At 41.5% G+C, this 26,592-nt stretch overlaps 1 protein-coding gene across 1 annotated transcript in view; it reads left to right on the forward strand.

Annotated features, from left to right (window-relative positions):
• LOC140273677 (gamma-aminobutyric acid receptor subunit gamma-3-like) overlaps positions 1-22,147 on the forward strand; it is a 111,104-nt gene extending 88,957 nt beyond the window's left edge. Inside the window, exons 9-10 of the mRNA XM_072369355.1 lie at positions 15,953-16,149; positions 17,714-22,147. Of these exons, the coding sequence (XP_072225456.1) occupies positions 15,953-16,149; positions 17,714-17,995 (479 nt within the window). The 3' untranslated portion in view covers positions 17,996-22,147. The remainder of the gene's footprint in view (positions 1-15,952; positions 16,150-17,713) is intronic.
• The last annotated feature ends 4,445 nt before the right edge of the window (positions 22,148-26,592 follow it).

A 26,592-nucleotide genomic window follows, 5' to 3' on the forward strand; every position in this document is an offset into this window, starting at 1 on the left:
GCCTTTTCTCCCTGTTTCCCTTCCTTAAGAACAGTAGATGAATTAACTGCAGTAGCTTGATTTTTAAGCCTGACACTTCTTCTTTTGTCCTCCACTTAAAGTGTCCAAAGATACAATTTAAAACTGCTTCTTTGCTAAGTTGCCTTATGTGTGGACACAACACTGGTTCATCCCTTGAGTTAGCATCTTTTATGCCTTAATGATTCACAGATCAGTGTTAAAAAGCTGAAACAAACCAACACATCCCGCTGAAAATGGGTGAAAAAGCAGCCAGTGTCCAAAGAAAACTTTAAAGTCCTTCAGAAAGCCTGAAAAACTATTGATCAAGTCCACTTTAAAATATTACAAGTCAGTCTGGCTGCTTGGAAGCAAAATATAAAGACATCAAGACTTCGAAAAACACCGAGCCCAACATGAGTAATTTCTTGTAATGCTTTGCGGTTATTGAAGCCATGAGAATACTTGGTGGCAGGAATTTCTTCTATAGCTGTAGTCAATTTGAGAGCAAAAGGAAAAACAACATAATAACTCACTCTGGGTGCATTAGTTATTACTGGTAAAAGCTTTCATATTGCTGCCATAGCTGCCCACGTCTCAGCATAGCTCTGATGTGCACGTTTCATTTCACCAATTCACTGCAGCTTTAATCAATGTTTCATCAGTGCTGCATGTTTCTGACGTTGTTCTGGTACCGCTTTCTTTTGCATGAGTTTGGTTTTGAATTGAATTTGTCTTGAATTGTTGTCCTCTCCCACGCATGCTTACCTTGAGTTCATTTGCTTTCCTGTGGATGATGATGTGTGCAAAGGGCTGATGGTTTAAGGTAAGTTTTCATTGACTTCATAATCATTTTATCCCACTCTGTGCAGCTCCAATCATTTAGAAAGATGAAAAAACATCCAGCTGACTACAGATATTTGAGCAAAGAACAGCTGAAATCAGCTCAAGGTCACAGGTTTGATTAATTAATGTCCTGATTTGAATGTTCAGGGAGACAATCCCACAGTTTAAAGATCCGCCCCAGCATCCGGACAAGCTCCAGGAAATAAAAACAAATAACTTCATTATTATTTATTTTTTGTTTCAAGAAGTATTCCACTTCAAAAAAACATCTAAAAACAGATTCTGTAAGTTGTTGTTTTAACAATAAAGGTTAAAAAAGGGCGGTTACTTTGCTGTTCTGACTCATTTGCTTTTCTGAATATAAACAGGCAGCGACTTCTCACTATGTGACATATTTTCGATGCTATATGACGACGTTAGAGGCCACAAACACCTGTGAGGAGGTGGGAGGGACGCAAGACATCAGGCGTCCTTTCACAAGTCCACTTGTCTGGGGTTAAACATTAATAATACATGGTTAGGGGTTAAACATTAATAATACATGGTTAGGGGTTAAACATTAATAATACATGGTTAGGGGTTAAACATTAATAATACATGGTTAGGGGTTAAACATTAATAATACATGGTTAGGGGTTAAACATTAATAATACATGGTTAGGGGTTAAACAATAATAATACATGGTTAGGGGTTAAACATTAATAATACATGGTTAGGGGTTAAACATTAATAATACATGGTTAGGGGTTAAACATTAATAATACATGGTTAGGGGTTAAACATTAATAATACATGGTTAGGGGTTAAACATTAATAATACATGGTTAGGGGTTAAACATTAATAATACATGGTTAGGGGTTAAACATTAATAATACATGGTTAGGGGTTAAACATTAATAATACATGGTTAGGGGTTAAACATTAATAATACATGGTTAGGGGTTAAACATTAATAATACATGGTTAGGGGTTAAACATTAATAATACATGGTTAGGGGTTAAACAATAATAATACATGGTTAGGGGTTAAACAATAATAATACATGGTTAGGGGTTAAACATTAATAATACATGGTTAGGGGTTAAACATTAATAATACATGGTTAGGGGTTAAACATTAACAATACATGGTTAGGGGTTAAACATTAACAATACATGGTTAGGGGTTAAACATTAATAATACATGGTTAGGGGTTAAACATTAATAATACATGGTTAGGGGTTAAACATTAATAATACATGGTTAGGGGTTAAACATTAATAATACATGGTTAGGGGTTAAACATTAATAATACATGGTTAGGGGTTAAACATTAATAATACATGGTTAGGGGTTAAACATTAATAATACATGGTTAGGGGTTAAACATTAATAATACATGGTTAGGGGTTAAACATTAATAATACATGGTTAGGGGTTAAACAATAATAATACATGGTTAGGGGTTAAACAATAATAATACATGGTTAGGGGTTAAACATTAATAATACATGGTTAGGGGTTAAACATTAATAATACATGGTTAGGGGTTAAACATTAACAATACATGGTTAGGGGTTAAACATTAACAATACATGGTTAGGGGTTAAACATTAATAATACATGGTTAGGGGTTAAACATTAATAATACATGGTTAGGGGTTAAACATTAATAATACATGGTTAGGGGTTAAACATTAATAATACATGGTTAGGGGTTAAACATTAATAATACATGGTTAGGGGTTAAACATTAATAATACATGGTTAGGGGTTAAACATTAATAATACATGGTTAGGGGTTAAACATTAATAATACATGGTTAGGGGTTGAAGTCATGTCGACTGGTCATTACACGACAGAAAGTTTCCAACCATAGATATTAAACTACTTCCTACCTGTAGAGGCAGCTTTTCTATCTAAATCTGTAGAGCACCTTGACATGAACATCTGTCCACTTTCCTGATGTTTATATGTGCCTCATTAGCAGCCTTAGAGTTTTTTTTTTCAAAGAAAAATTAAGGTGACAAAGACCCGGTTTGTGTTATTCACACTTATAGAATGAAATCTGTAAGTATTGATGTGCAGCCCACAGTTAAAATGCTTTGGGAGCTCATGTTTTTTTAACCGCTGTAGAGTTTCTCGATCTATAACGTAGACATGGAACAAATCGGCCATCCATCCACTTTCATCCGCTTATCCAAGGTCGGGTCGCCAAGGCAACAGGTCCAGTAGGGAAACCCTGACATCCCTCTTCCCCAGTTGTTCACAGGCCAGAAGGGACATATAATCTCACCAGTCAGTCCCTGGGGCCTCCTCCCAGAAGGATATGCCTGGATTACCTCCAAAGGGAGGCCGCCATCCAAACCAGATGCCCGAACTGCTCCTTTCAATGCGGGGGAGCAGCGGCTCTACTCCGAGCTCTTCACCCCATCTCTAAGGCTGAGCCCATTTCAGACGCTTGTATCCACCATCTTGTGACCAAAGACGGACCAGGAAATTGAAAGCTTTGCCTCATTACTGCTGACGAAGCCCCAATCCATCTGACCATCTCGCAGTCCAACCTGCCATCACCCGTGAATAAGATACTGAAACTCCTCCGCCGGAGGCAGGGACTCATGCCCAACTCGGAGACCTATTTCTGGTTGAGGCCCATGGCCTCGGACTTGGAAGAGCTGAGCTTCACAATCTGTTTAGATTCTGGCTTAAAGAAGCCAGCGGAGCTACACCAGGTCTGTCCGGCAACATGGGCACTAAAGACCCTCAGATGAACAATGGACTCCCCAGGTGGCGCCACTCCAACCTCTGAAGTAATCTGACCTGCTACAGTCAGAACCTGCAGCCTCAGTGAGGCGACCCTCTCGCTCACCAGAGAACTCCAACATGAAGGCGCTCAGCCGGGGGCTTGTGAGCATCCCCATACCCGCCCAACGCCTCTCTCCATGGGCAACTCCAGAGTATGAGAGGGTCCAGCCCTGCTCCAGGAGTTTGGTTCCCCCCAGTCTCCGCCTTCTGCCTCACACCCGACCCATTTCCATATTTATCATTCAAACAGTCCGCAGCTATCAAAGCAGCCTGATGGCATCGCATGCATTCATTCTCTTGTACCTTTTTGAGGCAGTCTGGGGCCAGCGCTGGTAAATTGGTATTCTGTTGAGTGAAGGACACTCAGTCTTACTCAGGACTGGGAAACTAAATTCAAATAAACTTAAGAAATACTTTTAACTTAAAGAAAAGAAAAAGATTTGGTCCAACCTCTGAAGGTGCCTTGGAAGTTATTGCATTGGAAAGTTAATGCCTAATTAAACATTTCAGTTTGACTTACTGACCAATGGGACACTTCCTTTATAAACTGCCCCACTTTTCAGACCGTTAGCTGCAGCATAACCAACTGCTTCAACCCTTTGCTCTTTGACACAGCAGTAATCCTTGTTGGAGGTTGTTGCTCATTAACCTCCAACCCGCTGAACTCACCTCAGCTGTCACCGGCATCGAGGCGCTGCCCACAACGCCAGAGTTCCTCAAATCCTTTCAGTCCAACCAGCCCTTCGTCAGCCTGCATCACAGAGGGTCATCTGGAACATCTCTGCTGTAATAAAGAACTTATATTGAAGTTCTGTCCATCATCGTTCATTATCAAGTCAGAAGAAAAACTTCACAGTTGAACAATCAAGCCGCGTCATATCGCATTGAATTCAATAATAAGCGAGGGTTTATTACTCAAGGATGCGCTGGGCCAAAGGAGCCTTTCCTACTGCTAATAAAAGCTGATTATTATCAGAGATGGGGTTCGGCTCAGATTGCTTTTGCCTCTCAGTCTGACGAAGCTTTACATGAAAACAATGTGAGGCAGATTAGATCAAAAGACACATCAACACAGAGGTTTATTTCCAGAGTGCGTTTGTAAGAGTTGTCTCCTGAAATACTACTATTTTCTCAGATCTCGTCAGTTGAGAAGTATTGAAGAGGCTTGACATCGTGTCAGGTTGGTTTGGCTTTAACAGCTTTTTGTTTAATCAGAGAAAGAAAAAGGTTGTTTTTATCTTCCAGCTTTCAAGCAGCTGATATCACGCTCCTGACACGTGTCCAAGCCGTCTCCCAGTCACTCTTTTAGGCCGTCTGTCTGCCTGCTGTCTGTTTTGGTTCATGCTTACAGTATGTGGGTGATGTGAAAGCAGAAAAAGACCCGCAATATTCCAGTACAAAGCAGCAAAGCTGCCTCTGTCCTGATAAACATCCACATTCAGCTCGACAACAGAAAGTCACTTAGCCTTTCTTCTCCCGCGCACCGCCCCCGGTGTCGGCCTGAGACCTTATCCCACGGCTGAAAGGAAAGAGGAGGAAACGCTGGGACAAAGCAGGGGTGTAAAGCAAAGCTAGGGCCTCTGGCACGGAGAGGAGAAATGGGAGAAATGTCAGGAAGAAGGAGGCGGATCAGGGAGGTTCAAGTCCAAGAAAAAGGCTGCAGGTGACGCTGCTGCCCCTGAAACCCTCCACCCAGCCCCATGAAGGTAATGTGCCTTGACAAGCTGCTAACATGTTCCAGGTGGCCTTTCTAAAGAGCCGTCACTCTCCTGGTTCTCCTTCAGCAGCAGGACGTTTGGACAACAGCAGGATGGATGTCAGAGAGCTGAGCCCCGGTTGGTTCCTATTAGACCTCAATCTGTGCAGCTCAGATGGATCTCGACAGAGACACGGATGTTGTTGATGGGAAATGGAGCTACCCCGAGGCAGGCTGTGTGAAAGTAGGGGCTTCAGAGGATAAAATAGAGTGCAATGCTGGATTTAAGAGATCCCGGCTGTAACATCCATGTTCATTATCTGTGGTTTTAAATATATATGCAGCAATGCTGACCTTAGTGCCATTGGTTGACTGACAAACTCATCTTTTCCTGATTATACTCTAATGATAAATGCCAGCCTGGTGGGTTTTTTCTCAGCAGAAATCTGACCCCTCTTCCAGTATTTCATGACAACAAATACTTTGATTCGAGTAGTTTGTCCAGCCCGACCTTAACCAGTTCTATTGTAATGAATATCCTGTGAAACACAGAGTACAGGGAGACAGCTTGACCCTCCCACCTCCTAACTGAAGCCTCTTAAATCAAATCGTGACTATTTAACAGAAAGTGGTGACACCCTGAAAGCCGTGACCACAAAGCAACAGATTTAAGTTTTTGTCATGCGTAAATATTCAGTCCAACTGTCTATAAGACCTCGCACCTCCAAACTGCCGAGTTAAACAGCTCAAACAGCCAAGCTTTCATTCATTTACCCATTTATGTATTCATTTCTCTCCGGGTCAGGGAGGAGTTTTAAGTCTCATGAATGATGGACCGGGGCTCCATCAGCTGTAAAGAGGGAGTCTCGTCTGGTTTTCCCTCCTCGACCTGTTGCCCATGCAACTTGACCTCGTCATCTGACTTCACCAACAGCTCTCCATCACTTTAACAACATAACAACAGATGGTTTGCACCCGGCACATAAGGTGTAGAAAAGTGAGGACTCAGAAGGGAAGTGGCTTGATGGAAAAATGTGAGTTTTTTCCACTTTGAAGTGATGCATTTAGTCTTTGTTCAGCATGCTGGAAGTGTCTCCTGTTGCAGTTCATATGGAAGGTCATGTTCAAGTAACTATCTCTGCAGGAGCAAATGTGCAGGTTCAGGGGGAGAGACGCATCCTCTGTAGTACCCCAAATAGAGCCAATCATGGCTCAGGTTACGCATACAGACTTCTGTAGATCAGATTACTTTGAAAAGAGCAGAATATACTCTTGCAGCAGTCATGCAAAGATCCATAAGATCTATAAGAACAAGCCTGATACATATATATAACCCATAATTGAAAGATTCTATCTTGTATGAAGGGATGAAAATGGTGGTCAGCATAGTTTCATGAAACTCCAAATGCTTGTGTTGGTCCAGATTTTGTAAGAGCTGTTTCACAGCAGTTAGTGAGCAAAAAGCAGATGAAAGGACATGTTTCCCGATCGATCTACAACGAGGAAGGTTTAAAAAGATTCACATTCAAAAGCTTGACCCCAGACAGAGTAAGCCTGTATTATTACAGGTCCAGTAATAACACTCCAAAACAGACGGTACAAAGCCTTGAATTAGTTTCACTGCTGAAAGCATCACGGACGATGGTCTCTATAGCAACGTGTGAGGAGAAACCAAGTCTGTTTACAGGTGCTGCCGTGTCAGACGTGGGGAAAAAAGCCCTGTGTGGCTCCGTAGGAAACTGTGCACAATCTGAAAAAGTGCCTCCAGCATCAGCTGTGACTGAAGTCTGAAAGTTTGCAAAAGGAAAAAGAGAAACAACAGTGGGGGGGGATTGGAGGAAGTGAGTGTGGCCCACTCCTCATCCCGGTTTGAACTGCTGCTGCTTAAATCTCTGGCTGAACTGTTGGTGGTTTTAACTGCTCACAAGGAGGAAAATACCCGTTTCTTTGTCTCTGCTGAAGAGATTTTTTTTCCCATTAAAAGAAATTAGTCACAGAAGAAATACTCGTTAGGTTCACACCACATAGATTGATTGCATCCTTCAATATAAACCATGAACTAGTGCCTCAACTTGCATGTGTTTAATTTTAACAAGCCACAAAGTTCTCTTAAGGGGGGGGGGGGGGAGTTGCATGATTACACACAGCATGTTCGACCCAGATAGAGTTTGGTTCACGTAACAACAGTAAAAAAACACTCTCTGGTCGGGTCTAAGAAGCAACATCACTAGTTCAGGGTTAGAGAAGAATAATACCTTAATTAAGGCGGTTTTCCCACTTCACATGCAGTTACTTTCATGAGCTTTACGGGTCTCACCTTCTTATAATGACAACACAAAAGGTACGTCATGCGGTGTCTTTGTTGCTTGGTTAGGTTTAGTTTTGTTTGGCAATGAATTGTCAAATCTGATGGAAAAGGGAGAAATTAAATTGTGCTGCTAATTAATGAGCCGTTATTGAGCCTTTAATGGCTGATCCTACAAATTAAGTGTAGAAACACTATCCTGGAGTTAGAATTCAGTCTCTATTACAGGTAATTACTGCCTGCACATACAACGTTGTGTGTTCAAACAAGCGTTTGAAAGTGGCGTTCATGTTTTTCCGGTGAACTTTGAACTGAATGAGGTCGTCTTTAACCGACGAACATGAAGTGAGCGAAGCCACATGCCGTTCATACCATGAGTGCATGCTCCCGTGAAATGATTTCTGCATAAATACTACAAATATACAACTAATGCAGCTGCTTTAGAACAGTCAAAGGTGTGCAGATATAGACTCAGCAACAATCCCACAGCTGACAGCTATTTACAAAATGAAAAGAAGGCTCAGAAGGTGAAATAAAGGAGTGAAAAAGGATCGAGGCCTGTCAGCTTCGTCTGAAAGACGTAACAAACGACTTTACACAACAGAAAGCCAGAGGACAGCACCTGTAATGCAAGCTGTACGTTTGTTTTAGCCGTGACGCTAAAGGAGCAACGATTAAGCGTAGTTTAAACTTCTGATGGAGAGATTTTAAACTTTCTTTTCTTTTCCTTGGTGTCAATCCTGGATAAATGTCAGAAAATGGAGGGATAGGATGAATAGCCAATGTTTTCTTGACATTGTAGCTCTACTACAACTTGAGGTTTAGCTTGTTAGCGTAGCCTGCTAGCTATAAATAAGTGGAGTTGTCTTGGATTTTAACATTAAAGTGCAACATTAAAATTAATTAGAAACAGTGAAATGGCTGCGGATGAATTATCGTCCTCTCATCCAAAAGTGTTCAGGGTCTGGGAGCATTTCACCCTCAACACCCAGAAAAAATATAGATTAACTGCAAGTTTTGTAAAGCCGACCTCAAGTATCACGGGAACATGTCTGTCAGGCATGAACATTTGAAGAGGAAGCAGGTTGGAGCTCTGGTAAGATATTTAGCTTGTTAGCATAGCCTGCTAGCTATAAATAAGTGGGTTAGGGTTAGGGTTCTCTTGGATTTTAACATTAAAATTGTATTATTCAACTCCACAGTCCAAAGTTACAACCAGGCTGTATTGTTTTTCACTTTTTGGTATTGATTTGACTTGAATGTATCCTTTTTCAGTTTTAGATTGTTTTTAATTAGTAATTAACCAATTAGTCGATTAATCGTTTCAATAATCGATGACTAGTCGACGATCAAAATAGCCGTTAGTTGCAGCCCTACTTTGACGCAGACAGCTGCTCATTCATAGACTCTGTATCATATAAGGAGGATAAATCAGAGGAGATCATTAAAAAAGCGGAAAATCAGAAGAACTGGTTCAGTGTCAAAGGGGTCGTTTATGGGTGGAGACGCTTGGAAGGACGTTTGATGAGAGTTTAGCGGGTCGTGAGCAGCATTTTACAGCCTTTGCCTCTGCAGTGTGGCTTGTTTATGCAAAACTTCACAGAAAGAAAATCGCAGTTTGTTTGATTAAAATGATTTGTTCATCAGTTGATTTGGGGTTAAATCTGCGTCTGAGTGAATGTTGTAAAAACCGTCCTGTTTTCTGTGGATTTATTAAAGAAGTGTGACGGTTGCAGCTAGTTGTGGACATGGCTGCTGTCAGTAGGAAACATCCCACTTGTATCGAGCATTTAGCCCATCCATCCATCACAAACCCTTCTCTCTCTTTGTGGCTCTTTGTCAGTGTCACACCATTTCCTGCTTCGCTCCCTTTGGAAAAAGAAATCATAAAGCCTCTGGAGGATGAACATTTGTCACTTTCAGTATTTCCTAAAGCAGCTGATTCTGTCATTTTTTCTCTCGCCGTCTCATTTACTCACAAACCCTCTCTGACCAGTTTCCATCGTCATCCTCTGAACACAAACAAAAGCGGTTTGTTTGCCTCCAATAACGAGTCCCGAAGAGCGGGAATGATATGGGCGTGGCAGGCTAAAAAGAAATGACATTTAAGGAGCCGGCGTTTCTCTGTGCGAGCCGTCAGTCCCACAAACGCTTGTCAGTGCGTGCTCGGGTACAAAAGCTGACAATGTTCCTCATGGGAGCCCAACTGGGAGGGCGGTGAGGTAAAGATAGGAAACCCACAGCCATCAGTCCCTCAAACTGAGCTCTGATGAGATGGTCTAAAATCACCTAATCTGTTCACTCAGAATGCTTTCCTACCACAGCAGGCTCTTCCTCTCACCTGATGGGCTTCTGACACATCAAAACGAGGTTAGTGTCCAGGTTATACGGGTGAGCTCAAGTGTCTGAAAACAACAGGAAGTTCTGAGATTGTAATCAAAGCAGAAAATAAGCAAACACTCCAGTCCATCTGACCATTAGATAATACACAACTGAGTAAACAAATTAGAGCAGACTCGCTTCAGGCTGTTCAGTCCCAAGTGTCTCTTTTGTCAGAGGGGACTCCTGTAGGGCCATCTGACTGATTACAGGCAGCGTGGCTCAAAGTCACGGCCTCTAAAGAGTGTGTGAAACACTCTTAATCAGATTAGACTGAAGTTGCCATTGGTTGCATTTAAACCTCAATCACCAGCACATCAATCTGAAAACATCAGCATAATTGCCATAAACAAACAAGGCTCCAGATGCAGAGTGTCGGCCTCCATGTTCTCTGCATTTTCCTTCTGCCGATGTGCTGCAGAGCTTCCCAGCACAGAAGATGGAAAGCATGGACCTTTGATAATAACATACTTTTATTCCACCTCAGATATTCCAACTGCATCATTTCAATTTAACTTGTCAGAACAATTACACTCAAATCCGGGGCTGCTGTGATCTTTAATCTTTCTCCAATCATTTCTGCTACTGTAAGCATGCCTCTAATCAAGACCAATTTCATCAGGACGCAAACTGATTTGTGGGAAATGTTTTCCCCAGAAAATTAAAAAGATCTACAAAGGTTCAGCACAACTGAACTGCCATTTTGTTTCTCTCCATTTTAGCCTTTCATCCACATGCAAACGCTTGTTTTTCAGCTGAAAACACAAGGAAAAACTGAGCTACTTCTGGGATATTCCAAAGCTATATTTTGTGTTTCCACTGGTTTGCATGAAGGACTGTGAGGAAGCATCAGAAACACCTGTTTAGGTCCACTGTTATCAGGTTAGATTTTATTGGCTAAAATCAGTCAAATCTAGTGGAGACGAGAAGAGATAGAAGAAGAAAGAATGAGAAAGAAGATGGACCTGACTGGTAATAATTTAATCTAATTAACAAGCTTTTATTGGGCTGATCTGATGCTTAATAAATAAAACCAATAATGATACTTTTTACTTATCGTGAGATGTGTTTAACATCTGGTTAAGAGGATTAGAAATGGGCTGAGGTGTGATTTTAGAGGCTGATCCCACAGTTTGAGCATAGAAACGATACTGAGCAGGTATCAAAAAGGGGTCTAAAATCCAATTTTATTTTATTTAAGGCCTTAAAATGTCTAAAATTATCTTAAAATTTCATAAAATGTCTTAAAATACGATTTTGAAAGGTCTTAAAAATGTATTAACGTTACTTTTATTTAAAACAAATGCATAAACTTCAGTCTTGCTTTGAATTATTTAGATTTTTGAGGACAACAAAACTGAACTAAAGTACCTGTGCACCCCGGTCAGAATTTATCAGTAACAGTTGAACTAATATTAGTTCACAATAGAGAGGCTTCTGGTGTTTTTAGTTGGGTGAAGCATTTTGTATTCCAATGTGAAAGAAATCCTGTATTTGCTTTAATTCTGGGAGTTTCCTTCAGGCCTTTTGTACTTTTTTGCCAGTATGGTTGTGAAATGGGTCTAAAATTGTATTAATTATGGTCTTAAAAAGTCTTAAATTTGACTTGTTGAAACCTGCAGAGACCTGAAACCAGCAGAGGTGAATGGGAACTGTAAAAAACAACAACCAAGGGCATCTTGGCTAAGCAATGAACATGTGAAAAGGGGCTCAAGTGTTCGGTAGGCGATACCCGAGGCCACCTCTTTTTTTAAAAATAGTTTCTTCCTGTTTGAGGTCCTTATCTCTCAAATCCTCTGTCGTCTTTGTCCAGATTGCGGCCATAACTCCACTCCAAAGAGTCCTTGAGCTGTCGGAGGACTGCTGACTGTGACCTGAGTGTTTTGTTGTGAGAGGCTGTTGAATTTCCACAGCACAAGTCCGTATGTGCAGCTCAACTGTGAAGTGCATCCTTGATGCGTTTGGGTTCCTTCACATTTGTTGGGAGTCCAGTGTTGTAGAGACCAGATTGTGTTCTGCTGGGTGTTGAGACTTCGGTTCCTCTCAGCCTGCACTGCACAGTCCAAAATAAGCAGCTTTTTGCTTCCTCCCCCCTGAAGCTGCTGTTGACGTCCACTGTGTTGATGTTTCTTGACTTTGGATTCAGGTGTCATCCACACATCTGCACCAATGACTTGTTCCCTTGTAGGAGGCTCAGTTCTCCTATTTTAACTTCCTTCATGACTCTCAAAAGGAACCACAGCAAACCAGTATGTTTCCTACACTTTTGATCTTTTTTTAAACTCCAGGATTAAAAAAAAAACAACTTTTTGGGGTTATGGATCCACTCGCCTTTCTCAAAATGCTCCAGTTGTAAATAACTGGGTTAGCCATCTGTAACATGCTCGGAGTCCCTCATCCTTTCGGTAAACCCATTAACTCCGAGTTTACAGTCACAGTGAAACGAACGCAGCCTTGTGACTGGTCACTGATCCTCAACTGCAAGCCTTCAGTGTTATTTATAGACACCCCATTCACACCAGCTGGGGTGTTTTCCTCCAGCTGCACTCCTGGACACATAAAGGTCAGTGTCTGACGTCTGTAAATGTGTAGCACCTCTTTAACGAGAGAAACGCACATCCTTCTGTGCAAATATTGCTTTTTATTCTGCCTTGCAGCGAGCTCAGCTTCAGTGTCTTGTCTTAGGACATGTGAGCATGCCGGCCGGAGGTTCTGAGCATCGAACCCGTGACTTGTGAAGCATGTTTCTGAAAAATTCACCAGAAAATCTGTTCTTCCTTGTTGCTGTGATCACACCACTGAGGATGTCTTGCATATTTGCGTTCGTACAGGAGCTTTTCCCACTTTTTTGTGACCTTTTTATTTATTTATTTTGGCGGGTGGATGTGAGACTGTGTGGTTCAGATCGCCTTCACAGACAGGAGTCGTTGCTATGGCATCCCGCAGCAACAATTTCCACAGAATGAATTAAACCGAGCGAAGGAAACTCTTGATCTTGATTTGAAGAAGCAGCCAGTGAATGGCTTGTCATACAGGAATAAAAGGATAAAGACAAAGAAACATCAGGGCTTTCGGTTTTATTGCGAACACACCGGGGTTGGACCCGAAACGACGGTCTGAAGTATGAGTGTCGTTCATTTACCTGGTCGGGTGCTTGGATCCAGCGAGTAAGGAAAAAAGAGAAAGTCTAGACGAGCACTAGACGAGAAGAGGTAGCTTGAAATAGAAGGGAGCAACTCGTCTCTATGGAAACCACAGGCGAAAACAGTGGCACACACTGCCATGAAAGACATGTAGGGGATGAGGATAAAAGACCAAGAAAGGGACGGAGAGAAACATGATGTGTGTCACAGCAGTAAATATCAATGCTCCCATCGGGCATTTCTGTCACTCGGTTCATCCTTCTTTCAAAGAATTGATTTCATTTCACCAAATGAACACAGTGTTCTCCTTCAGAAACCCTGGGGAGTAATTTCTCCAACGATGGCTTTAATAATACGACGACACACAATTAAAAGTTATCTCTGATTATAATGGTTACTTACCACTGTGACAGGGAAATACTGACACTGAAAAGAGACACTTTCACAATTTTACAGCCATTTTAAAGCAGCGATTATCCTGCCATTAATTATGTCTGAGCTGCGCTGCCATCTAGAGGCACAATTTACAAACTGCAACAAATAAACACATAAAACCCCCAAACTAAACGACTGTTATGTTTACACAATGAAGCAGTTCAATTTCAATTTTCAATTCAATTAAATGTATTTATATAGCGCCAGATTACAACAATTGTCATCTCAAGGCACTTAAGTAATTTAGTCCAAAAGCAGTGACATGGAGATATTGTATTTCTACCAATGAATTGCCTCGTGTTACTTCCTAGACTTTGAACAGTTGTCATTTCTGTAGAGGATCACAGGCCAAAGGAAACCGTTTATCTCCACAAAAACAACCATTATGCATCGTATATGTGGAACAAACTCCCAGATAACTGCAGGTCTGCTCCAGCTCTTTCTTATTTTAAATCAAGCCTTAAGACTCTCCTTTTTATCAGTGCATTCAATTAACCGGCTTACCTGAATTGAAGGACTTGGATAACTTTCACTGCATTGAGCTGCAATGCAGAAGAAGAGCGAGCAAAGATCTCCCAAGACCAGCTCGATGAGGCTCCCAGCAATGAGGTCAAGTCTTAGCTAAATGAGCCTCGAGACCTTCAGCTGTGAAACTAAACAGGCCCTGAATGTGAACAAAGAGCTTCAGAAACCCAACGAGTTCCTCTTTACACTCGAGTTCCTCAGCAAAGAGCAGAGGCAGGGAAAGTTTCAGTTGCTGAAGGGAGAGAAGAGGGCGCTACCATCACAAAAATGAGCCTTTGAAACTCGAGGCCTAAAAAGAAGAAGAAGAAGAAGTGGCTGGATCATTTCGAGGAGGCCGAGTTGGACTTGAACGGCCTTGCAGGGGAGAAAAATGAAGCTCAAGAGTTTAGATGTTGAATAAAATGTTTCAATACATATTTGTGATGATTCTTGTCATTTCCCAAAGTCCAAAGTGAATCTACTGTAGTTCAGCCCTGAAGCTTTTCATAGAAAACATTTCAACACACATCTGATGACAGCAGCCGAGTCAGACGTCTGACATTGGTAACAATATTTGACAAAGTGTGAAAAACCTGAGACATAAACTGTCTACTGATTTTTCATTATCACATTATTGTCACTGTCAGACATCACAATGTGTTTGTTTTAAAAATAGAGAGAAAATCTGTGAAATTCAATATGAAGCTGATTACAAAAAGCCAAAAGTGTAATAAAAACCCATCTTGTACATTCCAGCTAATCATTGAACATTGTTCAACATCTATCCACATGGAGGCAAAACAGCTCTTCTAATATTCAAATATGTCGACCGTGAGTTACTGAATGGGGTCTTTGTCTAAAACGCTGCTGAGCAGCCATCTCACACTCATGTAGTCGTGCGTTTTTTACAAGCTGTTGCTGATTATTGTTGGTTGTTAATCAAAGAAAGAAACTGTAAAGTTGTTGTTTGTTCAAAATGGGGCAGAATACAGGCAGGTGAGACTGGGCTGGTATTAATATAAATGGCAACCGTTGGTCCGGTTTTAAACCACACCTGTTGAGCATAGTGCGTCTTAACTATAGCTTATTGCTGGTAACTGAGTCTTCATTTCCACATCAGAGACAGCAGTTGTTCTGAAACTTGGGCTCATCAGCTCACAGCCACATTTCCCACAATGCCACCTTCCTAAAGGGGAAGTTTATGTTTATGTTTATGCATTTGGCAGATGCTTTTATCCAAAGCGACTTACAGGTAGGCATGTAGGGTAAGGTACTGGAGGTAGTGCCTTTCATTTGAACTCAGGTCTACCACATGGAAGGTGGCAATCATACCACTACACTATCCAGTCCCTACGCCTGGCTGCATCATCCATTTGTTGGGATTAGAGGATGGGAAGGCCAACTCTGGTCTTCAAGAGCCGCTGTCCTGCAGGTTTTAGATGTTTCCCTTTCAGATCGACGCCTCATTAGCTTATTTGTGCAGAATGTAACAATCTTTTGAAGAGGTCCATTTGATCTGAATCAGGTGTGTTGAAGCAGGGAAACATCTAAAACCTGCAGGACAGCTGTTTCCCTGCTTCCATCTTAAATGGAGCTCTTCAAAAGATTGTTCTGCACAAGCCTGCCATTGACAGATTGATTAGGTGATAAGGGTGAGTGGGCGTGGCTTCGGATTGGTTAGAGGGTTAGAGTCCAACAACTTTTGTTTGGAGCATATTTGCTCAAATGAAACTCTAAAATCTGCAGCTGCATCACATTTATAAACACAACGGGACAGGACTGATGCAAACCCACATCGATCACCCAAACTGCTCAAGTATCGCTCCTTTCCTCCCTAACTTATCCCATTACCTTCCCAGGTATCACCACAGTGCTGACCATGACCACCCTGAGTACAGTTGCCAGAAACTCTCTGCCCAGAGTGTCCTACGTGACGGCCATGGACCTGTTCGTCACCGTCTGCTTCCTGTTCGTCTTTGCCGCCATGATAGAGTACGCCATGCTCAACTACTATTCCTACAGTATACGCAGACCTCCCCCCAAGGCCCAGAGAATGGTAAGCCTGTGATGGATGTTTGTCTAATAGGTTCAAACTTTAAATGAGCTCTAAATTTGCACTTTAGCCACATCCGCAACAGGCAAGGTTCTTAGTGCAGGGCTGCCTGAAACATCTTGTACAGCAAGCATCATTAATCAGAGCCTTTGATTAAATGATCTCAGTAATGCATCTCCATGGTCAGATTAGCGGGAGCTTGCTGTGACAGTTAGCATCTCTGGTTTGGATGTCAATCAGCAGACAACAGAAAGACCAAAAAAAAGAGATTTAAAACAACCACAGGGACACAAAGAGGGATTAAATGTGTTTGAGGGGGTTACATGTCTGTGTTCAGAGGCTCCTAACCGTAATAATGAGCCAAATCTGATAAATCCTGTGACTGAGGTGCCTTCCTTAGCACAACAGACTCCAGGCATCCCCAGGACCAGAACCAATGATCTGTATCGAGCTGCATATCAAGGTACAAATGTGTATCATCTTACTGCCATGGGGAGAACAGAAATGTGGGATATGAGTACAGTCGAACTTAGACTCTACCCCAGAGCAGCTAAACCTTCACAAAAGAGTTTCGATTTCATATTACGACATATTGTTATTCAAAATGACTCATTTTATCCATATGATGCCAACATATGCTTCATATATACAGCACTCTATGTCTCCCTGGGAGTCTGGCGAGTGTCTATGACCACGTGTGCAGCTGAAAACATTTGCTTTCTCGCCGCCGTCCATGATGCTGATGCTGAGCGTTCTCAAGGCTGCACCTGCCTTGCTTTAATGGCAGCGCCACACATCCACTGACACTGAGTCAGCCACTACTGCTGTCATTTCCACCTCTCCACATCCCCTCCCTATTCATTATTTCCTCCCAGTTGTAGAGGAGGTCTTCTGGATGTGTCCCAGGGCTAAGGAGACTGTCAGCTCAGGCCCAACAATTAGGTCGTGTCACATTTCTGTCGCCTCCTCTGCATTTCAGGCTCAGTTAGTTCGTCTGTGGGGAAGCCTCGCCTCCGCCTTCACAGACATCCGTGGGGACGGTTAGGACACCTACTCAGTCAACTCTCTCTTGAATACCACTCTTCCTTTCACAGGGAAGGAGAGGACTGGATAATTTAGCGATAAGTCACACCATTTAACTTGTCCCATATGTTTTCACACATCAGGGAGCGAGTCACATCAGGACATTTCTCAGGAGGCACTTCTTCAGTTCACCAAGAACTGCGCTCTGTTGTGTCAAATACTTTGTGTCCCGGGTGTTTTTATTTTCCAGGTTATAATTGGACCAAAGCAGAAAATGTCTAACAGACTTTTTTAACGAACATTAATGTCACAGTTGTACAGTTTGGACTTGTGGAGCTCTTTGGTCACATTGCCCATCTTTATTTCAGAGGCTCCGCCCTCTAAGGTGCTCTTTTTTATGCCCGATCACATCACTGACCTGTTGTTAAATCCTCCCCCCAGCTGTTTATCTTTAGTTCCACTTACTTTTCTTACAGCCTTTTGTTGGTCCTGGCACAGCTTTTTGCTGCCATCTAACTCCGTCTCTCTCTGTTTTATCCTCCAGGCCTATTCATCTTTCAATATGGACCGAAACCCTCGGTCCATGATGCCAATGGGCAACTCCCTGTTCTGGCACGACTACGACGACAACTGCCTGTACGAGTGCCTGGACGGGAAGGACTGCAAGAGCTTCTTCTGCTGCTACGAAGAGTGTAAAGAAGGCGGCTGGAGGAGAGGACGGATCCACGTCAACATCAGCGAGCTGGATTCCTACTCCCGGGTTTTCTTCCCCACGTCCTTCTTGCTCTTCAACATCGTCTACTGGGTCAGCTACCTCTACCTCTAGTCCGTTCGGGCTGTGATCCGCGGGTCCGGTTGAAACGGCTCTCGCCGTTTTGCACCGCGGCCGGTAACTGGAGGTCTTAACTGAGCGTAGTGGAGGAAATGAGGTGGTCTGTGGGGAGTGATAGCGTGAAGAACACTTAAACACTCAGCTGTGGAATAATAAGCCGCCAGCGTTAACTTGGAGAGGATCGGTCCCTCTTACGACTCAGAAACCAGACTGACTTCACACACGTTCGGGGACGGGGTTGCAGAGCTGAATCTTGGTCATCGAGATCGCGAAGCACCCATAGTGCCTTCTTTAGAAAGGGTGCGGCACAGAAGGACGCAGCTTCAGAGTTCCCTCCGTTATTACCTCAGCCATCACAACGCCGCATGCTGAGCTGTTTATTTGATGAAACAAACCCGGATCACAGTTCTCACCACTGGAGATGTTCAAAACTAACTCACTCTTCATTTTGTAGCACAATAGTTTTAGTTGTACCCTAGGATTAGTTCTCTTTTCTAAAATTGTAATGTTTTCTTGTTCTTCTTCTTATTATTATTATTAGAATTAGTTGTGCTTTCACGGCGGGTCAACCACACACACCGGTTGTTAATTGTTTAATATGGGTGAGTCGGGGCCGTGGTTGTCTGGTAAAATCTTGTTTATTGAGTCGGTGAGCTTTTGTTCATGATGCTTTTTGACCACATAATGCAGTTTACAGTAGAAGCCAAGAAGTTTTGGGTGTTTTGATCGAATGCAGGGTCACAGTTTCACCAAACGACAACATAAATACACAATAAACTCAAACTAAACATGCAGATCTCATCCCGGGGCTTATTATGTATGTTTCAGGACAGTTTCTCCCTGTGAACAGATATTTTATTTCACATTCTTTTTTATTATTCTTAAATATCATCTGTGGCTCAATCAGGCTTCAATTAAAGGTTTGACATTCTGGGAAATGTACTGACTTTATCTCCAGATACTTATTTTTAATATATTCCCTCATGTTTACCTTCTGCCTGTAAATGAGTCAGTTAGCGTCTTACCTGCACCTAGCTTAGAGAAGCTAAAGCTAACAGCTAACAGCTAAAGCTAACAGCAAACAGCTACTATACGACCCAAACCTGAAAAAAAATAGCCATCTGGAGTAGTTTTAAACTGTATCACATCTTAATCTGACATTTTTGTCACCAACATTTATCACCTACAGAAACTCCATGTAGCAACACGCCGTGACGCAGCGCTAACCGCGTTAAACGGACACAATCCGCGTAACCGAGGTGTCACTATGTGGACATGATGAAAGTTTGAGGGTCTGACTTGATGGAATAAATATCCCGTTTATAGATGATGAAAACATTTCTGTTGCAAAAGAACTCAGAGGATCTGTTGCTGTAAACTATAATAATTTGCACTCCTTTTTCAGCAACCTGCCTTTTATCTGAGAATCTACAGTTTCTTTCATTTTCTTATCTGAGAGTTTGTTCAGATTGATGCCACTTTAAACTAAACAAGACAACCTGTCCTGTAGTGAATATTTAGCAGAGAAATAGCACATTTTCTCTTCCTTTCTTTAGGTTGCAAGGATACAAAAGAATAAAAGATATATGATGGTAATTAGAGAGCTTTAGACTGAGGAAGCTTTTCCTTCCATTCACACTGCTGGAACCAGGGCCTAAACAAGAGATTTTACCTCCAAAAGGTCCCAATAAGGAGGCGAGAGCATTCTGAGCATCTCTGATTGGTCGAGTACTTCCAGCGGTTTATTTTTGCCTTTCTGCCCGACTCTTTAAAAAAATCATAGCTTGTAAAATCATTAAAGCTCAGTCATTCATGCTCAGCTGGTGAAGCTCCAGAATAAATGAGGTAAAAGCTAAAATCCGTTAAAAACACCAAGTAGTGAATAAAACATGTTAAGTTTTACTTGTATAAATATTAGTGCTGTCAAACGATTTTTTTTTTAATCGCGATTAATCTAATTTTTTTCGTAGTTAACTCACGATTAATCACGAGTTAAAATCAAATAAACAGAGAAAAAATGTCTTATTTCTTCTTTCAAATAAAGTGCATTGTAGACCCACTTGACATTTCTATTTAAAATACACAGCACATAAAACCACAACAATGTGGTCTTAAAACTAAAGAGGTCGTAGACAACAAATGACAAAGGAAAAGCTAAATGAATGAAAAACTGCATTAATTAGGCACATCCGATTCAGAACTCTGAACTATTAGTGACTTTTCTCCTATTTATAAAGCCAATTGCAAAGGCCGCGATTAACCGGGATCAAAAAAACGCACTTAAATACTTTTTTTATTAATCTTATCGCGATTAACGCTGACAGCCCTAATAAATACCAAATCATCTCAAGACTCCTCAAAGATACAGACCAAGTCAAGCCAAGTTCACTGAATTCATAAAAATCCAAATTAGTTTAATTCATGTTTTTCCCATTCATTCAATAAAGAGGGTCGCCTAATCAATATCACCGTTTATGGTCGTTTTTGCCCACTAAGAAACACTAAAAATGACATGATTGGACATGATCTTCACAGATATAATACACCAGAGTAATTCCACCACCACAGGGTTGGAACTACTTCTTCTACTGAATTACAACCACGAGCAACATTAGCCTTCATCGCCACCCTGAATGAACAGATTTGCTTTAATAGTGACCTGGTCTCTGAGGTAAAAGTCTTGTGATTTTAACCTCTTTCGTCCCTTCGTGGACTTTGTGGTCACACTTTCCAACAGAAAAACACAGCGGTTGCTCATCAAATAGCTCCAACGTGTCACAATCCCCTCGCAAGTGCCTCAAAGACGCCCGCAGCTTTGACAAATCATCCGTTTCTGAAGCTGAGAGTTTATCGTACGGAGTGGTGCTTTCTCATCGAAACACTGTTTCCCCAAATGTCAAACTGAGTTAGTGACCCCAAAGAAACGTTGCTCAACACAAAATCATGAAACCTGGAGCAGAAATAAACCCTAAAACACACAAAAACATGCACATACTGTGTTTTTTTGCATTTTTTAAATGTTTTACGGTTAAATTAGAGCCTCTGAAGACTTTTCTGGCATCTCAACGGCTCCTCGTGCACCCAGCTGGCAAAGATCACAGGTGCTGCAAACCTGGAAAATGGATGAACTCCTGTCCTCAGACATGTAAAATCGTTGCCATACGTGCGGACGCACATGACAAAACTAAAAAAAAACTAAGTATTTGAAGCATTCTGTTTTTGTTTACTGTTCTTTGGTGTTCTTTGCAGTTGTTTGGCTTCGTAGAACAATCAACCCCCTTTTCTGCCTCCCTCCCCGACAACAAAGACACAAACACTCACACACACTTTTCCCCTGGTATTTGTACGTTCAGAGAAGAGCTTTTATGTAAGATGTATCTAATTAATGTTTCTATTTTCATACAGTTATGGAATGTATGTTAGGCCAGTAGCGAGGCCGGAGTCAATCTGGTCCCAGTTCAGTCACTTTGAGCAGCTTAAATCAGTTTATATTTAGGGGTCCTACATATTCAGAACCCCTCCAGACCCATTTGTGTCCTGTCCAGAAGTTTGTGATTACAGATGAGACGGCCTCCGGTGATGCCAGGAGAAGGGTTCCTTATTCTGCTGGTTCACAGACGAGCTCATGAGACAGTATGTATATCTCTGTGTGTATCCATCTAGAACTGACCGACGTGACCAGCGCTCGGCCGGCCAACACCGCAGTAAACTCTCCTCACCTCCGGTATTTCTACTACACTTTATAAGTGTCCTAGTCTGTTGAGATACTTCAATAAAACAAAAATCACTATTTTCTACGTCTTAATGAAAATCACTTCTGTGTTTGTAAATCTCTTTGGAATCAGAGCGCTAATCCAAGATCAGCACCGGCGAGCTTAATGGCGCCCGTTAGAGTCACTTCTGTGAAAGGCACAGAGCCGGTTTGAACCCAGGTGTCAGAAAATCTCACATTACTCCTTTACTTTTTACCCCTGAAAAGCAATTTTGTTTTGATTGTCAGCGAGGGCTCTGAAGAAATGCCACTCTGATCTTGGATCAGCACTCTGAGGGGAAGAATTTTATGAAAACAGGATCTGGACTGAAAATAGGCATCAATTTTATAGTGTGTGGTATATTGCTTATATAAATAAATAATGTTTTGGTCAAGTGCTACTGTGAAGTCTTTTTGTGCAGGAATGAAACTTTGAGGGAGTCTCTTATGCCTAATTATGTTCAGTTTAAGTGAGAATGCTGCACTACTTCTGCTAAATGATGCCATAAATTACCTTTTTCAGCTCTCAAAGAGGGAAAAATAGCATTATTCTGCAGGTAAGTCCATTATTGTGTTTTATTCCTGGACTTCAGAGACTGTGATCTGATTAAGACAATAAAACTAAAGAGAAACTCAAACTAATTGTAGATTTATGATACAAGGAACAACAACTCTTTATGTTCAAACCTCATATTTTCATATTCTGCTGCCAAGCAGCCAGACTTTCTTCTAACCTTTTCTCTGAAGGTTTTTCTGTGGACATTTGCTGCTTTGCTGTCTTATTTTGTTTGTTAAGCCACTGAACTCTGAACTCTGACCCATTCAAGCATAAAAAGGCTCCTAACTCAAGGGATGAACCAGTGTTGTGTCGACACAGAACAGACAACTTAGCAAAGAATCAGTTTTAAATTAGATCTTTAGACACTTTAGTCACAAACACACATCATTTGTTCCCATTTCTTTAGTTGCATCTATGAAAAACAGCAAAGAAAACACAGTTTGACAGACAGAAAATAGGATTTCTGCAGCAACAAGATGATTCCCAAAGAGCTATTAGCTGAAAACTTGGCATATCTCAGCATGGTGTGCAGTGTGTCCTTAAAACATTTGAGGAAACTGGACAAGTGGAGGACAAAAGAAGAAGTGTCAGGCCTAAAAAACTATCTACAGCAGATGAACAGGATCTGAAAGTGATGTCCTTAAGAAAGAGGAAAAAATCCAGCTGTGACCTGACAGGACCTGAGAGATGCATCTGGACCTTCAGCTGATCCATCTACTGTTGGCCCAAGCCTCATCAGAAATGGTCTCCATGGAAGGGTGGCTGTCAAGAAGCCGTTCTTAAGGAAGGGAAACAGGGAGAAAAGGCTGAGCTGTGCCAAATGACACAAGAAGTGGACTGAAAATCAGTGGCAACAGGTCTTATGGAGGGATGAATCCTCCCCAGAGCCCGGACCTCAACATTATTGAAGCAGTGTGGGATCATCTGACAGAGAACGGAACAAAAGGCAGCCCACATCCAAAGAAGAGCTTTGGGATGTCCTTCAAGAAGCCTGGAGAACTATTCCTGAAGACTCCTTAAAGAAATGACAGAAAGCTTGGAGGGTTCAGGCTGTGTTGGAGAATGAAGGAGCTTGACTCTACGTTTACCTCATATACTGTGATTATATTCATGTTTCAGATAATCACTGGAACTATTTCCACTTTTCCTGGAGATATGTGAAGAAATTATTTAACTCTCTTCAATCACCTACTTGAATAGAGTGAAACTGGTGTTTCTAAGTTTGAAAAATATGTTTTAATGGCTCATTTTTTAATGTACTTTACATTTTTATCCCTCATCCATTATCTGTGTGAGATCCAGTCTGGGTCCGAATTAACTAATAATGTATCCAGAGGTTCAAATTTACCAGTTTTGCTCATTGAAGCACACTTGAAGTGAACTAAAACCAGAACCTGAATCTTTACAGCTTAACCCTCAACAAATATGATTCCTGGGGGCTCTGCACACTCTAATTAATACAGTGTGGATGTTTTGGTTTGATCAGCACAAAAAGGAAGAACAAGAAAAGCCAAATTCCATGTTCTAATGGAAAAGTTAACAAATGAAGCTGTCCATGAACAACAGAATGATTTACATTTGTCCCCCGGCAGTCTGGCTGCCTAATAATGATGCGACTAACATCCACTGACAGATGCATGAGCACATCACTGCTTTCCCCTCACTTTGGTGACCCAGTTTTAAGCAAGCGCAGGAACACGGTACAATGAGAGAAACGCAAATAGGAGGAGTCGGCGGGCTGGGTGCTGGAGTGTGGCGAGCCACCAGAAGCGGCTCCCGCCACCTGCAAAAAGCAGGGTGGCGGCACGCCGCTGGATCCGGAAAGAAAAGAGATGTTAGCACCGGGTCTGAGGCTCATTTATGTCGGATTTCTTGAAATCAGAGGTTCTTCAGCCAAGAAAAAGTATTCAAATAAGCTTTTTTTCCTCATACTTTAGCACATAAAGGATGAATGAAAGGCTTTGACGTGTTCAATCCCATAAAAAACAAAGAAAAGAGTCATTCCACGTCATTTTCCATCAGACTTTACAGTTAGTAAAACAGCCATAGATCCTGTTCAGATAAGCTCACATTAAACTTCTTTCTGAGCTCCACTGAATGTATATTTTAGCTGTAAATTCTTTGAAAGTTTTATGGGAAAGTCACCATACATTGTGGAAATATAAATGTTTAAACACGTTATATCGTTTCATAATTTAAAAGTTTAAAAAAAGGATTTCTTTATAGTTTTCACTTGTAATATTATATTTAGAGGCCAGTCTGACCAGAAAACACGCCAGAAGTGTCACAATAATGGTTTGTGATGTTTTTTAACTTTAGTGGAAACTCAGGAGAAGTTGTGGACTTTATAACTTTATCGCTGTTCCTCATTCTGTCCTGAGATCAGCTGCAGTTTTACTTCATTTCATCACAACAAAACTCTGAACCATCTTGACAGATCTGTCAAGCTCCCCGAGCTCTAAATTTGTTATTTTTAAGGCTGTATCTTGGTTTTTGGGCGACTCAAACAAAGTTAAAAACCACACAGAGTGACCGAGTATAGCTAGAACTCTTATAGCCATCTTTGATGATGCACAGAGCTCTAAATCTGTTGGTCTTATTCACTTCCCAGAGGTTTAAAACCAAACAATATTAGATGATTAAGCAGTAAAACGTCTACATACAAAAACTCACCATAGATTTAGATCCTCTCGTGGCATTAGGAGCTATAAAATCACCGATACGAAGCTGTAAGACTCTTGTTCCTGTTTGACTTTTGTGGCTTCTTGCATACCAAGTCGTCCACAAGGCAATTCAAAGTGCTTTAAGGCTACATAACATCATAAAAAGGCAAATAAAACCATTCCATAAAACATTTTAAACAAATTAAAAGCTTAGAGTGCAGATATAATACTTGAAGAACTGTTTTCAGCCTGGATTAAAACATTCTCAGAGTTGAGGCCTGTCTCACATCTTCTGGAGGACTGTTCCAGATTTTAGGAGCATAAAGCTGAATCGCAGCCTCAGCTTGGTTAGTCCTGACTCTGGGCAGCAGCAGGAGACGCCTCCCTGAGGCTCTCAGAGTCCCAGTTGGTTCATATGGCTCTAACATGTCAGAGATGCACTTTGGCGCTAGCAGAGCTGTTTAAAGTCTATTCTCTGAGCGACAGGAAGCCAGCGCAGAGACCTGAGCACTGGACTAATATGGTCGTATTTCCTGGTTCTGGTCAGAACTCGAGCAGCAGAGTTCTGGATGTCCTGCAGCTGTCTTACGGCCCGTTTAGAGCCCAGTGAGCAGGTCGTTACAGCAGTCTAACCTGCTGGAGACAAACGCATGGATTGGTCTTTCTAAGTCTGGTTTAGACACTATTCCTTTGATTCTGGCATTGTTTTTCAGATGGTAAAAAGCTGCTGATGTTATTGATTTAATGTGGCTGTTAAAGTTCAGGTCCGAGTCCAATATTAAGAGAAAAACATATAGACAAAAACAGAGGGAAGGTCAACTAATTCTGTAAAGCGTTGATTTGAGAAAGTTGTCCTGGTGAGGTGTGGATGTTTGAGTAATGGCAGGAAGGACTCTGCAGAGCAGAATCTGGCTGCAGCTAAGAAATACATTCTGACTGATTGGATTACTGATAATTAGCCATTAAATGTCTGCCTGGACCAAAGTTGCAGGAGAACTAAATTGTACAGAGTTTAGTGTCTCAGAAAGTGGAAATAAAGAATTAGTTGATGCAAATTTACATAATCTACACAGAGGTGATCCAGACAGTAAACTCTTTCTGTAAATATTGTGAGATTGCACTAATATGTGCTTGAGTTAACTCTGACTGCGCTTCTTATTAAGTTAATTTTCATCCCTGTAAATTTAGATGACTTAAATATCAACATGTGAGTGAAGTGAAATGTTTTTGTCCTCCTTTGACTTCCTGACACTATTCCTTTGATTCTGTTTTTCAGATGGTAAAAAGCTGCTGATGTTATTGATTTAATGTGGCTGTTAAAGTTCAGGTCTGAGTCCAATATTAACAAACAAACATATCGACAAAAACAGAGGGAAGGTCAACTAATTCTGTAAAGCGTTGATTTGAGAAAGTTGTCCTGGTGAGGTGTGGATGTTTGAGTAATGGCAGGAAGGACTCTGCAGAGCAGAATCTGGCTGCAGCTAAGAAACACATTCTGACTGATTGGATTACTGATAATTAGCCATTAAATGTCTGTCTGGACCAGGAGAACTAAATTATACAGAGTTTAGTGTCTCAGAAAGTGGAAATAAAGAGTTTGTTGATGCAAATTTACTAT

The sequence above is a fragment of the Leuresthes tenuis genome, unplaced genomic scaffold (assembly GCF_036924035.1).
Source record: "Leuresthes tenuis unplaced genomic scaffold, fLeuTen1.0.hap1 SCAF_1, whole genome shotgun sequence".
NCBI classification, from domain to species: domain Eukaryota; kingdom Metazoa; phylum Chordata; class Actinopteri; order Atheriniformes; family Atherinopsidae; genus Leuresthes; species Leuresthes tenuis.